The sequence below is a fragment of the Corylus avellana genome, chromosome ca3 (assembly GCF_901000735.1).
Source record: "Corylus avellana chromosome ca3, CavTom2PMs-1.0".
NCBI lineage: Eukaryota > Viridiplantae > Streptophyta > Magnoliopsida > Fagales > Betulaceae > Corylus > Corylus avellana.
In genome coordinates this window covers 39,036,606-39,052,986 of record NC_081543.1, presented here as the reverse complement: position 1 = coordinate 39,052,986, position 16,381 = coordinate 39,036,606, and the positions used below count along the sequence as shown (strand labels likewise).

General features: G+C 36.5%; 3 protein-coding genes across 4 annotated transcripts; 1 reads left to right on the top strand and 2 right to left on the bottom strand.

Annotated features, from left to right (window-relative positions):
* On the bottom strand, positions 1–4,034 carry LOC132173968 (peptidyl-prolyl cis-trans isomerase FKBP16-1, chloroplastic). Its single transcript, XM_059585676.1, has 8 exons — positions 3,693–4,034; positions 2,783–2,971; positions 2,587–2,621; positions 1,791–1,884; positions 1,512–1,572; positions 690–735; positions 487–557; positions 1–330 (listed from the first exon to the last, which is right to left on the bottom strand). The coding sequence occupies exons 1-8, from the start codon at positions 3,752–3,754 to the stop codon at positions 253–255; spliced, it is 636 nt and encodes a 211-aa protein (XP_059441659.1). The 5' UTR covers positions 3,755–4,034; the 3' UTR covers positions 1–252.
* A 1,929-nt stretch (positions 4,035–5,963) lies between these two features.
* Positions 5,964–9,538, top strand: LOC132173973 (heat shock cognate protein 80). Its single transcript, XM_059585684.1, has 3 exons — positions 5,964–6,196; positions 7,288–7,429; positions 7,526–9,538. Exons 1-3 carry the CDS (start codon positions 6,074–6,076, stop codon positions 9,355–9,357), a joined length of 2,097 nt encoding a protein of 698 aa, XP_059441667.1. The 5' UTR covers positions 5,964–6,073; the 3' UTR covers positions 9,358–9,538.
* Positions 9,539–11,291: 1,753 nt separating this feature from the next.
* Positions 11,292–15,493, bottom strand: LOC132173974 (calcineurin B-like protein 3). 2 transcript variants are annotated; one of them, XM_059585686.1, is made up of 10 exons: positions 15,313–15,493; positions 13,980–14,054; positions 13,737–13,891; positions 13,348–13,430; positions 13,109–13,168; positions 12,867–12,975; positions 12,629–12,681; positions 12,474–12,554; positions 12,198–12,310; positions 11,292–11,545 (listed from the first exon to the last, which is right to left on the bottom strand). In XM_059585686.1, the coding sequence occupies exons 3-10, from the start codon at positions 13,858–13,860 to the stop codon at positions 11,488–11,490; spliced, it is 681 nt and encodes a 226-aa protein (XP_059441669.1). In that variant the 5' UTR covers positions 13,861–13,891; positions 13,980–14,054; positions 15,313–15,493; the 3' UTR covers positions 11,292–11,487. The 2 variants fall into 2 exon arrangements, with proteins under 2 accessions (XP_059441669.1, XP_059441668.1); XM_059585685.1 differs by having other exon boundaries at positions 15,362–15,493.
* Between the last annotated feature and the right edge of the window lie 888 nt (positions 15,494–16,381).

Below are 16,381 nucleotides of genomic sequence, written 5' to 3'. Positions count from 1 at the left end.
TGGTTCTGAACTCTTTCGTGAAATACACTAATCTCAACACATTAGCACATAAATTAGCACATTGCTTGAATACAGATCTACAGTCTTCAACTACGATCAACTAAACTCTCCATTTGAGATGACAAATGTTCTCCTTTCAAGATATTTATGGGTTCCACGGCTTGGAAGATCCAAATAAAACAATAAGGTGCTAAAGAAAAATTGAATCTTCACAGAAGAATTGAATTAATATATATAGTATCCTAAAAGAACTCATATTACTTTCAGGAGCTGGATCTCAAATACCAAAGGCTCATTTGCATGGGACAAAAGGCTACGTCGAGGACCAAACTGCAACCAACAGCCATATATGTAACAACATTACATTAAATCCATGTACAATATGAACACTTTTCCTTTATGTCTTTGTAATATTATGAATGAAAATGCAACGAGCTTCAGATATTTAACAAAAGAATAAAAATAGATAAGTATAGTAAGTGTAACCTCTTCAGGAATTGGCTTCAAGTTTTCATTAATATATCCCAATGAAGGAGGTATCAAAGCTCTTCTTTTTCCTGAAAATGAAACCATCCGAATCCGAATCAACCACTAAAACTAACAGTAAGAGAATAGTGTAAAGGAAAATTGGGTGAAATTAAATATAAAAAAGTAGTCAGAAACCAAGTGATAAGTGGGCATTGCAATACCTCCTACCCTCATGCCAATCAGAACCTCCTCCAAGCCCTTTATAACCTGTCAGGAGAAGCAAATTATGTATTATATGACTTACCTGATTTCATGTTTGCAAAAAGTAAATAAATAAACAATTAGGATACATGCTAGCAGTGACTCTAATAAATATTTGAAATGAATGTATGGAGATACTTGGAACTTTCTTCTGATTCTGAACAATGTGCTTGATATCTCATCAATGATTTTATAATTTTACCTCTATAACATGTAGGATTAATAAGTTGATCTTCTTCTTCTTCTTCTTCTTTTCCCCCTATTTAATGTAGCGTCTATGGAAGAATAGGAAAAGTGAAGTACATATAAGGGAGTTTCAATTGACATGCACTGAACATGAATGGAAATAGCACCAACAAGGAGTGAAAAGGTGGTTTGGGAAGGGGGATTAAAGGGAATGTGGTAGGATAGAGGTGAAGGATCTGATATCTCATAATTCACCTGAAGCAGTCACTTAACGAAGATTGCATTATTCACTTGGACTATTGTTAAGCGATCGATAACGATGGTGGCGATAACAAGAAGAGTGGTATCAATTCCAGCAATGGCAGCATGAAGATGATGATCACGAATGGTTGTTCAAATGATAAATAATGATGTACAAAAATTCTCCATTTACATTCTTTTTTGCCATAAGGACACTCTAAATTCACTACACCATGTCCTAGTTCTCAGTAGGAAAAAGAAAGAGACAGTTTAGTCAATTGACCACTAGAGAATCTCCATAAACCATTTTCTCAAAATATTTATGCCTCTACACGTTAAATGAAACAAGAACAAACCTGATTCTCATCCAAAGGAAGTGTAATTGGTCTGCTTTCTCCATTGAATTGATCCACAGTACTACAAAAAAGCACCAGTTCAAAAAAAGAGATCATAGAAGTTGGTCAGATCAACTGGTACAAGTGCAAGAAAGAAAAAAACTTGATACTACTTTTATTCGATGTAACTATGCATGAAATTTTACAATGTTTTAACTTGGGATCATTAATTTTAGAAATCAAGACTCATATCCTCTACAGTAATTCCATAAATAACCACATTGTAATGTATACAATTACCTGTGAACAAAATATCCATTTGTACGCCTGCATACATAATTAACTTCAACCAGATCTCCTTCACGGGCTTCTGGTCCTTCCCCTTCAACAATCTCTAGAAATGGGAAATCAGAATGTTAGTGCATAATTCAGGAATAAATACACTAATTATGTTCAAGATCCCTGTCGTGTTGACAGCATGGTGTTCTCTTATCTAATGGGGATGTTAGTGAATCAGTTCCATATACAAATGTTCTGTTTTGGAAACATTAGATGGCTATCAACAGTTCAAGTAAATAAATCTCTTAAAAGTTCATCCATTTCAAGAAGCATGAATAATACAGAGGAGATGTGAGCCAATATATCAAGCAACAGGACACAGCATTTTTTTTTTTTTCAGGAGCAATATAAAACAAACTCATGTGAGTGCCTCTCTAAATTAGTGACTAAACTAATACTGAGTTGTCAAATGGCTGCAACAAACAGAAACTGAACTTCTTATGCATAAAAACCATGTTAGAATATAAATTAAATGATTAAATTTACCATTTCTTATGAGTTTAAACTTTTGGGACAAGTGGTGATTTAACATGGTATTAAAGCAAAAGTCCTAAATTCGAACCTTGCTTCCATCAATTCACCTCCCATCAACTTAAATTTTTTGGACAAGTGGTAATTTAACAAACTATAACTGAGTCTTTGTATCTAATGGTTAAGACACTATCATTTAAGTTGTTCTTCCAAAAAAAAAATATATTAAATACACTTAATATCTTTCTCGAGCATAAATAAATGTGGGAACTTTCTAATTTTATACCTTGAATTCTCACGCCACTGGCTAGCTTGAAGGTCCTGGATGCTTCAAATCCCAAACAATAATCACATATGAGAACTGATACAGTTTTAAAGAAGGGAGTCTCATGACAAACTTCTGGCTTCCAAGCTTGAGAATAAATTCAAGTTTATGAGTGTGTGAAAGAAAAAATAAAAATTGAACACTAAAAATATTTCACCGAATAACTTCAGGTTCCTTCATCTCTGGCATTGGTGCAGCAATAACGGGATAAATACATAACAGGATGGGGTTGAACCCCATAAACTGCAAAAGCAGCCTTCTTGGCAATCTTTTCACAGTTAGTGAGGGAAATCTGTCATGCAAATTTTTAGCCAAAGCATTCTTGGGTTGTTCATTCTCTATACAGCTGGTAAGTGAAAAATAAAACATGGTTAAGAGATATGCTACTCAGAAGAAAGTATTTTATTGTTTCTTTAAATGATATTGAAATATAAAGGCCATTCCAAAACATAATACCATGTGAATATCAAACATTATGACCTTGTATCTGCTACCATATGTTTTTGCAGAAGGTCAGAAACCTCAAGTTTATGTTTTATGACATAAAAGGCTCATCAGAACTGCTATCAATTTGGTCAAAATTGTAACCAACAACATTCGATTTTACTTTTTGGTGATTCTTCCCACCTCCTTTCAAACCAACGAGAGGGTACCATGGTTAGAATGAGCCAAGAATTACATAATCAACACAATAGACCTAAATATGCAGCACACCCAGATGCCAAATGACCACAAATTTAACCCCTATCTTTACAGATCTCTAATAAAATTCCCTTAGAACAAAATGAAAACAAAGCATACCCAAATGACAAATGGCTTTTGTTCAAACCCCTACAGGCTACAACCAGAAATTCCAAAAAGAACAATGAACAGAAAATTCTCCTGCCACTAAATTTGATAAGCTAAAATGGTAATAATGACTTCTGAGTTTTAGTTCTGTATGAATACCATAGCTTTACAATACACTACTGCATGAATAGCTGAATATTTGTCTATAACTACAACAACACAACTATGATTACTGAATGCTAATAAAAATAACAAAAAGAAGAAGGCGAAGTTTATACCTTGGAGATATGGAAGCAGCATATGGGAAGTGAGCTAAGGTTTGGAATGGAAGAGCTCCCATTTTCAAAAGAATGCGAGCTAGTAGTTTCAGAAGGTCTTGGTTAGATAAGTAGATGGACTGGGTAGTATATAAAGCATGAACGTTTGTGTGGTGTGGAACTCCTGGGACCCATAAAGATGCAAATCTAGACCGTTCCTTGATTTTCGGATGGCCAATGAATTTGTGCCAAGCCGGGATGATGTGTGGGGCATTTTACACGTTGAGACTTTTGCTTTTGATACATGTAACCCTCACGACACCAAATGGTGCCTTTGGTACTCGCTACTCAGAGCTCTGAGGATGTCGGATCCGCAAGAAGAAAACTTGACTAAAGAGATTTTGGATGCTTAAATTAGGCCTTCCGCAAAGGACAAGGATTTCTTGTCAATATTTAAAGTTGATGCAATAAATTTGCTTAAAGAATATAATTTCTCAATTTCAAATAAAATGTATATGTTTTTTTTTTATTTTTTTTTTATTTTTATGTTTGTAGGTGTTTTCCGACCAGATCAGCAACTTTGGTCTTTTCGCTATGCGTTCGTCCACCTTCCACCGTGTTGTGCCATTCATCTCCTTCTCGGCCGTTATTGCTACTGGCTGGTTGTTTGTTTGTATTTTTGTTTTGAATAAAAGGTTCTTCTCTCTAGATCTGCTCAAATGAGTGATGATGAATAATTATGTGTGAGCGGTTATTTCTTATGGCCTAAATAATTAGGTGTGATGGGTTATCTCTCATGACCGATTCAAATAAATTTTGTTATGAAATTTGGTTACCCATGTCTTAGATCTAGTCTGCTCGGAGCATATCTGCTCTTTAACTGTATTTATACATAGGTTACCGGAAGATTGAAGTCATAGATAGCGCCTGATTTGTAAGAATTTTTGTTTGTATCTATGATTTTGTAACCTCATAGCATGTGACTATGATTTTTGCAGTGTTTTATGTTTTGTGCTGTAACAGCTTTTTACTATGCTCTGTAAGAGCTTTATGCTCATGATCTTTAATAAATGAAATCCTCAGATTTCCGTTAACAATAATAATAATAATAATAATTTTTTAAAAAAATTTAAATAATGTAAAATATGTATACCATTACCGTTAGATGTACCAATTTTAAATTTTAACCATAATATAAATATTATTAATTTCATTTGAAATGAAGAGAATCACATTCATTAAGCAAATTTATTGTACCAACAAGTTCTATTAGCCATTACATTACTGTTATTAATCTCTACAGTGCGACTAGTTTATTGCTGTAAATAGAACCCATTTGTTTTATTAAAAGCTAATACCTAACCATTAAATCATATGTATAATATTCGTTTTAAAAATATATTATATTTGATAGAAAATCATCCCAAAATTTGGTAAAAGTTAATTGTAATTTTTTATCTGAAAAATACAATTACCAGCCTAAAACTATCATTATTTTGGCACTTAAATCACTAAACTTAAAAATGTGATACTTGGCTCCCCATTAAATCATCACATTGTTATAAATTAATACTCCGTTAGCATTTGACATTAAAATGTTTACAATCAATTAAAAAATAATTCGGATTTTATTTTAGTGATAATAAAATCATCCAAAAATATGGTAAAAGAAAGTATCAAGAGGGTAGTTGAACACTTGAACCATGGCTCATGATTGAGGAACATGATCATTTTCAATTCAAATGAACGGAAAAATAATTAGTTAATTATAATGGAGGAATATTTTTGTCTTTTTACTTTTTGAAATGACAAAAATACACATCAATTATAACTAACTTGATATTCTCCCGTTCATTTGAATCAAAGACCCTAGTTCCATGATTGATGGGTTGTTAGTCATCTGTTTAATTTTTCTTTTAAACAATTTTGAAGAGTATTTTGAAAAGCAATGAAAGATTTTACATCAATTTACAAAAGGGATTATGCCTCTTATCTTAATTATTACAAAAAAATAAAATAAAAATAAAAGATTTATGCCTCTTATCCTGCCCAGGTTACTGACAGCGTGACCCTGTACACAAACAACACCCCTCTTACTTTTCAAACGTCACATATGCGAACACTCCCCCAATTACAAGGAAACACTTAAAAAACCCCCGCAGTAACCCAATCAAAACTCCGAAACCACCACGAACCCGCAAACCGTCCGATATTTTCTTTAAAGTTAAAAAAATAGAAAATAAATAGAAGGATCTAGAAACCCTAGCAAAGTCCTCTATATATAACCTCGCTTCGCTTAGTGCCTGCAACTACCTCTCTCGCCCTTTCGTTTTTTCAGAGACTCTCCGCTTTTCTTATTCTTCTTCTTATTCTACCAATTTTTAGGGTTTTTTCTGAGAGAGATGGCGGAGACTGAGACGTTTGCCTTCCAGGCTGAGATCAACCAGTTGTTGAGTCTCATCATCAACACCTTCTACAGCAACAAGGAGATCTTCCTTCGTGAGCTCATCAGCAACGCCTCTGATGTATGTATTTTTCTCTAGCTCCGTGATCTGTTTCTCGTTCGAAATGTTTTTGATCTTTTTGGTTGAATGTCGACTTGTATCGTTTAGTTTCGATTTAGTGCTACGGATTCTCTGATCTTGTTGATATTCGCGGTTTAGGTCTCAGTTCTTGATTTACAAGTTCATCTTTTCGTTTCGTATATTTTTCTTGATCTGTACAACGTGTTCTCTGTTGTCGTTGGCTATTTTGGTACTTTAAATGCGTAGATTGTGGACATGCTGTTAAATTATTGCTGTTTTCGAATTTGTTTATGTGCTCTTTGGGTAGTCTGGATCCACTCCGTTCGAAAGATTTTGGAACTTTTCGAATTTGTTCTTTGCTGAGCTGATATTTGGAAAATTATAGAAGAAAAGTTGAGGGATTATTATTTGGTGCATTGTTCTGTTTTGCAATTCAATTATTTGCGTGTTATGTTCGTTTTTGTATCAGTGGAGGTTCTTGGAAATTTGTTAAGATTTTTTTTACCGTAGAACGGTTTAGTGATATTGCTCTGACGTAGTCTAGGGTTTAGTGATATTGCTCTGTCGTAGTCTCGTATATTCAAGCATCTGCTGTAATTTTGTTTGGAGTGATTTTGATAATTATCGACTGGAATCGTGATTTTAAGAATTATATACAGTAGGATCGTTTTGATATCATTAACTCAAGGTTTAGATCTGTGCTTAGGTTTATATATGCGTTCTGGTTGCTGGTGTAACGTGTTGAATGTGCCTTCTTGGTTTTGGTCACATGCATCACTTTGTTTCTCTGAAGTTCCGTTTACGACAATTGGATTCTATGCATTTGATTGAGGTGCTTGGTGAGGTGGTTATACCTTGAGTGGCACTGTGTAGGTTATGTTGAAAGTTGTTAATTATATATCAAGATTGTAGTGTTACTATTTGTGGCTCTCTGCACTGTCTACATATCAAGATTGTAGTGTTACTATTTGTGGCTCTCTGCACTGTCTACATGTTATTCTATAGTCTGCACTCTACTGAGATGTCCAGTTCTGAGAGTATTTTTGCATTCGTAACCTTATTCTGAATCTTCTACTCCTGACCATATTTAGGCTCTAGACAAGATCCGATTTGAGAGCTTGACTGACAAGAGCAAGCTCGATGGACAACCTGAGCTCTTCATCCACATTATCCCTGACAAGGCAAACAACACCCTGACCATCATTGACAGTGGTATTGGCATGACCAAGGCTGGTAAGTCATAGCAGCAGTTTGTAGTCATTAATATCTTCATGAAGTTTTTACAATATGGTTGTGTCACTCATTATTTTGTAATTTGTGTATGTGCAGATTTGGTGAACAATCTTGGTACAATTGCTAGGTCTGGCACCAAGGAATTCATGGAAGCCCTTGCTGCTGGGGCTGATGTGAGTATGATTGGACAGTTTGGTGTTGGTTTCTATTCTGCTTACCTTGTTGCTGAGAAGGTCATTGTCACCTCGAAGCACAATGATGATGAGCAGTATGTCTGGGAGTCCCAGGCTGGTGGGTCATTCACTGTTACCCGTGATCCTGGGGAGAGCCTTGGCAGGGGTACCAAGATTACTCTCTACCTTAAGGAAGACCAGCTCGAGTACCTTGAGGAGCGACGGCTCAAGGACTTGATCAAGAAGCACTCTGAGTTTATTAGCTACCCAATTTCTCTCTGGATTGAGAAGACCACAGAGAAAGAAGTTTCTGATGACGAAGATGAGGAAGAGAAGAAGGACGAGGAAGGAAAGGTTGAGGAAGTCGATGAAGAGAAGGAGAAAGAAGAGAAAAAAAAGAAGAAGGTCAAGGAGGTGTCCCATGAGTGGTCCTTGGTGAACAAACAAAAGCCCATTTGGATGAGGAAGCCTGAGGAGATTCAGAAGGAAGAGTATGCTGCTTTCTACAAGAGCCTTACTAATGATTGGGAAGAACACTTGTCTGTGAAGCACTTCTCAGTTGAGGGCCAACTGGAGTTCAAGGCTATCCTATTTGTTCCTAAGAGGGCACCTTTTGATCTCTTTGACACAAGGAAGAAGCCCAACAATATTAAGTTGTATGTTCGCAGAGTCTTTATCATGGACAACTGTGAGGAGCTGATCCCTGAATACCTTGGATTTGTTAAGGGTATTGTGGATTCTGAGGACCTTCCCCTAAACATTTCAAGAGAGATGCTTCAGCAGAACAAAATCCTCAAGGTCATCCGCAAAAACTTGGTCAAGAAATGCCTTGACATGTTCTTTGAGATCGCTGAGAACAAGGAAGACTACAACAAGTTCTACGAGGCCTTCTCTAAGAACCTCAAGCTCGGTATCCACGAGGATTCCCAGAACAAAACAAAGCTTGCTGAGCTACTCCGTTACCACTCCACCAAGAGTGGTGATGAGTTGACCAGTCTTAAGGACTATGTGACCAGGATGAAGGAGAGCCAGAGTGACATCTATTACATCACTGGCGAAAGCAAGAAGGCTGTAGAGAACTCCCCATTCCTTGAGAAGCTGAAAAAGAAGGGCATTGAGGTTCTCTTCATGGTGGATGCCATTGATGAGTATGCTGTTGGTCAGCTCAAGGAATTCGAAGGCAAGAAACTTGTCTCAGCCACCAAGGAAGGCCTCAAGCTTGATGAGAGTGAGGACGAGAAGAAAAAGAGTGAAGAACTGAAGGAGAAGTTTGAGGGACTCTGCAAGGTGATCAAGGATGTGTTGGGTGACAAGGTTGAGAAGGTCGTTGTGTCTGATCGCGTAGTTGATTCTCCCTGCTGTTTGGTGACTGGTGAGTATGGGTGGACAGCAAACATGGAGAGAATCATGAAGGCCCAAGCCTTGAGGGACAGCAGCATGGCTGGGTACATGTCCAGCAAGAAGACTATGGAGATCAACCCTGAGAACCCCATTATGGAGGAGCTCAGGAAGAGGGCCGATGCTGACAAGAACGACAAATCTGTGAAGGACCTGGTTCTCTTGCTCTTCGAGACTGCTCTTCTCACCTCTGGCTTCAGCCTGGACGAGCCCAACACCTTTGGCAACAGGATCCACAGGATGCTGAAGCTTGGTTTGAGCATCGATGAGGAAGCTGGTGATGGCGATGCGGACATGCCCCCATTGGAGGAAGCTGAAGCTGATGCTGAAGGCAGCAAGATGGAGGAAGTCGATTAAATTAACCAAACCCCTTTTACCCGATTAGTTTCTCTTTTTATCTTAATCTTATTAGCGTTTTTACATATATTTTCTTTATCTGAACAATTTTTGCAAATCCTTCTGGATTATCTTGTGTTTGGGAATTTCACAGTTTTCCATGATGTTAGTTATTAATGCCTAGTTTCTTTTTTGGTTGTCTGATCCTATCTATCCTAACCATTATTAGGACTCAATTCTGTTTGGAATTGGGAAGTAGTAGCTATTTATACGTGGCTTTAAGGAGAATCGTGGCTTCATCCGAGACCTCAATACCTGGCAGCATGAGTTCTACACGGGTATCGCATGGACTCTTTAATCATGAGCCTGCCTGAATTTAAGTTTCTAGAATCTATATGCAAAAAATTGAAAGTTGTTCGTTCTGTTTGCTTGTCCTCCACTCTAGGAATCATGCCCGCTGGAGAATCACGGAAAATATTTGTCGCTTGTACCCGAAGGCGTAGCCTAGGCAGAGTCCGAATGGGGTAGTTTAGGTGCTGCGTTGGAATCTATTCCTTCCTTCCGTTTAGAAATACGATGGAATGGATTTTGCTTTTGACAGCCAGAATATCTTCCATTCTGGTTTTGGCATATGGCAAAGCAACGGGAAAGGAGCCTAGATGGTTTATCTCTTTACCTTATTAGGGACAATTAGTCAAGGCTGCAGAACTCACGCGGAGGGGGCTTCCATGTCAAACAACAATACTACAGTATTAATCCCAAGATTCATGTTTAAGAATCTTTCTCAGAACCAACTATCATAACACATGGATTTTCTCCTTGTTTATGTATATGTACAAAATATAAATTGAGATCAACTATAAAAAAAAAATTAACTTTATATCTCTTCATTTACATAAAAACAACATCGCAGAGAGCTGGGGGCAAGCGATTAAACAATTCTCAAACCAAATGCAGAGCTTCATGGCAACTCCACCACCGCTTTTCTCTCATCTCAATCAATCACTAATTGATTAATCTCCGCCCATCAACATTATTATATAAAACCCCATAAAAATCCCTTCTTTTTCGCTAGCTCTTAACCAGTCCTGCAAACCCTCCTTCCCCTCTGTTCTCTAATATTAATCAGTCCATCAAATTCTCTCTCTAGCTCTTTCTTTTTTTTTAATCAAAGCGGGAGAGGTGGGATCTTTCTATTTTAGAATCACACATAGATGGGAACAAAGTAAATACAAAAATGCTTGAGACCCTACCACTGCAAACTGTAGAACAAGCCCATCACGTACTTGGTTTTTTATCATAGTCTCCACTCTCCAGCCTTCAACCTAGTTAGTTTGTTCACACACCCACCAAACCAGAAAGATGCTTGAGACCGTGGAGTACCTCATAGTCGGTGTGAGTGGCTGATACTTCACAGGATCAGTTGGTGTGAGTGGCTACCGCTCTAAGTCCACCGCCGAGAAAGTTATGAAAAGATGCCCCAATCTGCGCTTAATCACGGCGATCATCACAAGTAATGCTTGCTGTACATGGCACAATAGAGTTGGGGCCTTTCGGGGTGCTGGAGTTGCCTTGAAGCTGTGTTTCCTTTCGGAGAGAGCAGAATGGAAGAAATTTTGGTTGAGAATAAGAAGAGAAGGGAGCAGTGCAGTGAAAAAATCTTGAGGTATCTTTAAGTTGAGGAACAAATAGCAGTCATACTTCATCATTTTGCTTTCCACCAGCCTTCAGTGATGTCATTTTTACTAGAATGAAGTAATATAAAATCTAAACAGGTAGTAAGGGACAAAAATTTGCTACAAACTCATTTAATAAATTGACATATGTCCTTTAACATGTGCTTCTCACATGTTTTTTTAATAGTTGTGGGGCACATGTCAACTTATTAGATGAGTTTGTATGAATTAGCTACAAACCAGTTTGTAGTAAATTTCTATCCGGACGTAAGCCGTATCAAGTCGCAAGATAGAAGCCCACATTATAATGCCAAGGAAGTGAAAATCCTGTCATTGAATACACACAACCAAAACTCCCCAAAGAAACAACGAAAACCATAATGATATAAAAACTCTCTCCGGGAGGGCCATAGTGTCTACAAACAAACCAACCATGATTAACAAAGTCTTACTGGTCTCTGTGCAAATCATGAATTTAGGTATCATCCACTTGTGAATGGAACACAAAGCTTGGGAATGTTGTGGTGATGTCCCTGTTCAAAGAAATGAAATAAATGGTACTCAGAAATTTGGCATGCATAGATAAATATGAGTGACTAATAATGTTAAAGACAAGGTAACTTCTGGCAACTCATTCACATAGTTTAAGTTGGGCAAGGCAACACAGATAATCAGAAACAGATAGATGGCATCAATTTGTAGATTCAAAACTACAATCACATCGATCCATCATAAGTTCGGAGTTCATCATTTATAAGTATTTATGTTTGCAACAGAATCACCGGCAAGGATCCTCTCCATTTCAAGTGAAATAGAACTTGAAATGGAGAGGAGACATTTCATGGTTAGGATTTAATGTTGTTGAATCTAATGGTGTAAATAATACCACATCATTTAAATTTTTTAGATGGCGTGCCAACATTATTTATTTATCACGTGGCATCATTTACACCATTAAATACAACAATATTAAATTCTTACCATGAAATGATGAAATGGAGAGGATCCTTAGTTTGCATACATGAGGTGACCCAAGAAAAGATTTCCAAATGTCCGACCTAGGGTTAGTTATGTTTTGAGTGCACAGACATAATGACAAAGACCAGTAGGAGTCATGTAACAAATTTGTACTAACAATTCTATAATAGTAGAGAAGAAAAGGCAGACACTATATTCAGAACTTACTTCAGGTATTGAAGGGTCATGTTCTTCAGAAGGGATGGATGCCGCAAAACAAGGCTTCTCCACTCTTCCTTGTCAATCTTTCCGTCATGTTTTGTATCAGCTTCCTCAAAGGTCTGAAAAATAAGCTCCAAAGTTCAGAAGAGTAATACTTTAACAATGTGCACATATTGTTGCAATGAACAAAGGCAGGCCATGGATCTCCCCAATGTGACAAGCGACAATGATAATGAGCGTTATAGCACAACATTAAGGTAATTAATAAAGTTGAGTGAGCACCTTGTCAATAATACTTTCTATAACATCATCCGAAAGATTCATCCCAGATTCAGCAAGTGTAGCCACTACCATTTGCTTCACCTAGAAAGAACATAAAAAATTTGAGTAATCAAATCTAGACTTCACAAAAATTACTCTTTTAAGGACAATATTACCTCCTGTCTCTCAATGAAACCTTGCTGCTTGAGATCGTATAGCTGAAAAGAAACTGGAAGAAGACATTGTGGAATTAACATAAAGGAACTAGGCAGTAGAATAATTTAAAAATCTGGAAATGATCTTAAAATTTACTCTACTATGAAATCCATTCATGTCAGGGTTATGCCAATTCATCTACTCAAGAGATGGGAGGGAAAATTCACAATGAACACTACCAAATTACAAATCACATACACTCAATCTTGTCATCAATAGGGGCATTTGGATGGAAAACGGAGAGAGCACGAGCAAACTCTTCAAAACCTAGTATTCCATTGTGCTTTGTATCAAACAAGTCAAACACCTGCAATAATACATGGACAACAGCCGAGTGTTTACATAACGAATGGCTTAAACACTTGAAAGTAGGCTTTAATAGACGCAACAGTAAACTAGTTCGTTAAGGAAGACAAAAGAACAAAGAAAAAGGAGGTTACTCTATCGGCAAACAAGCTCTCTTTCTTGTTTGTTTTGAATAACGCCAATTGAAACTCCTCCTGCAACAAGGTATATGACACAAAATATCAGACAAGCTATAAAGTGAATATGGAAAAGGAGGGATTATCAATTTCACATTAAGGAACAATACCACAAACGCATGTCCCCTCCAAATATGTAAACAAATATATGCCTAGAGCATAAGTTGTCCAATGGCCTGTACAAAACACATACAAACCTTGTTAATCAGCCCATCATCAATCACGGCGCTGCTGATCTTCTTAAAGAGCTCATAAAGTGCCTCTATTTCACTTACACTGACTGCATCCAAGTAAGACAGATGACAATAATCTTCAGTAGAATGGTTTTATAGTTCTTTTAAGAAGAGGAGAAGGCATAGTTAATTAAAGACATTATAAGTACATAAGATTCTATATCTATTTTATTTAGTTCTACAAACTGAAAGCACAAAGTTAAACAATACTGAATCATACAAGGGCCATTCTCAACTACATGGCATTAATTACAAAGATAAGTACTCATCAGTTATTGTACACATCCATTAGCTGAAATACATATTACAGATAATTAATGTCATGAAAAACAAACAACGGGTTGATAGCATACACACTGTCTCCCTTGCAAGAAGTTCTGGATCTTCGAGGCCTCGTGATTGTTTATATAAATCAAGATCACAACACCGAACTATGGAAGCACCTAAACGCTTAAACCCCTCTATGCACTGCAACATGATATTTTCTGCAAATCAAAACACTCCATACCTGCTTCAACAGAAAAAATGGTTAGACATTTTATTTAGGTCACTCTATTCAAGAAGGGATCCATATGCAGGCAAAGACCAGAATCGACCTTTTAACCATTTCCAGCTTCTGCTATCCCTAGTCCAAATGCCAAAAGTTGTAGAAAAACTGACCCAGAGGAGATCTGTTTCCAGGAATGAAAGTAAAATGTTCAATGCCATCTGAGACAGCGAGATATCCTCAATCATACATGAAACATATAACTTCCAATAGCTGCAGAACAGCAGGACAAAGTGCCTCATATTTCAGTCAGGACATGGACATATCTATTAATGTACAATGTGACAGTTTAATTATAGAATGTAATTCACTGCGTTTAAATTTAATTAAAATTATCCAAATATAGCAGGAACAAAAGTTTAATTTTCTAGAATTATAATTCATAAAATACAGTCAGAGAGCTTGCATTATAGAGATTAGAAGGAGATATCAATCTATCCTTCTAAGTGACCCAAAGTTATGTATCAATCCTCAGCAGCTACTCAAGTGCATTGGAAACAGGCACAACAAAAGTTGGGATAGCTTTGAAATTCATCACAAAGACAGATTTTTCTCTCGTACAACTTAAAAAGCTCCTTGTACCACAAGTGGCCTAAGCATTACAGAATCCCCATAAAGCAAGGCTTTAGCCTTTCGCCTACCTTAAACAATTACCAGGGTCTTCCGTTTGAACCTAGACCCTAGCTTGCACCATTGTCTATGTGTCCAAATCCAAATGTTGCTAGCATTGTGTTAGACAACCTATAAGACAAAAATAAGCCACTTTATAGCAATCTTTCCTAAACTCAAAATCTCTTCCACGCCATAATGTTTAGCAACATTTTCCCTCTCATCTACAGTTCAAAACCCATAATTTTTTTCATTATTACTCCAACCCAGAATGGAATCACACAATTACATTCACGTATGCAAAAACTGATCTACTAACGACATGGATTCAACTAAAACAACGAAAAAAGCCCACATTTTTTCTTTATTTACTCCACTAGAACCTAGAATTATGGCATTGTATGCCCAAGAACGCATTAGCTAGATTTAATTATTGAAATTTTAGGCGTAATTACGGCGTGAATTCCACTGATACCACAGATTAACAAAAATATGAACAATACGATTACCACATATTAAGAATCCACTACTATTCAACTCCTACAATCATCCATACCGGTCCAGATACCAAAAAAAGCACATCTATATGATCCGATCCGAGATCCGATCATTCATTTCCACAAGCAGCAAAAAAAAAAAAAAAAACAAAAACAAAAACATAACTTTAACTCCAATTCATTAACTCAAGCATCTAAATTTTTTTTCCGACGATTTAAGCGAACTAAAACAGAAAGAAACAAATGTTAACGAAAGTTGCTTTCGTTTTTCCTCACCGTTTCTCGGCAGCCAAACGGTTGAGCATAGAAGAGAACAAGCGCTCACCTCTGTTCACGAAGAGAGAAGGGAGAGCTCTGCGACGAGTTGATGGATTTTGATACCCTCACTGTGCACCTCACGGTGCTTCTATCAAATCCAAGAGCCCAGGTGACGAATGTTATTGAAGAGAAAGTGGATTTGAGAATTCAAGCTGGATATATATACTGTTTATTGACAGCGGTACCAAAATTAAAAATATATAATTAAAAAAGCATACTAATTTGTCGCCACGTGACATAAAGATGTTGATAGGAAAACAATCACTTTGCCACACGAAAGTTAAATGATGCCGTTTCAGGAATCCAAAAACTGGCTTCCACTTTGTTTTTTTTTAGATAAAACAAGAGAACAACTAACAAAGGACTTCTGAATTTTCTCGCATTTTGAAAAGACTTTCTCAAAGTTTAAAACTCTTAATTTCATCCATCAAACTTTTAATTTGATTCAATCTATCACTCTAAATTCGAACGGAGGCTATGAAAAATATCAATATGCCTTCCAATTTTCGTTTTCTAAACAAAAATTGAATAAATTTGAAATTTTATAAAAAATTTAAGGGGGTAAAAAGGTCATTTTATCCTTTCTACTGTTTGTTTTAAAACCCAAGGGAGAGATTACATTAAATTAGAAGTTCAATTGGTGAACGTGAGAGTTTTTAAATTTTTGAAGGTTATGTCAAAACGCTTGAAAGTTCAGAGGGTTTTGTGAAATTTTTTCCTTAAAAATAGTGTGTATGTTAATATGTTACGTGAATATATAGCCGATCTTCTAACGCGCCTTTCAACTAGAAAAGAAGCTAGATCAGGCTTTTTCTTCCTACCTATTTTGATAAATTTTAGGTTATGATAGGACTTAGACCATAGATTCTAATAGAACTTAAACTTTTTTTAGATTTTGAGAAAACCTAAACCATTTTTCAAACACAATGTTTGAGATTAATTATATGCATGCAATAGCATTGGACTCAAACATGGACTCTAAATATTCTCTATTTGAATAGAACACGCAGCCTCTACTCTAAATATT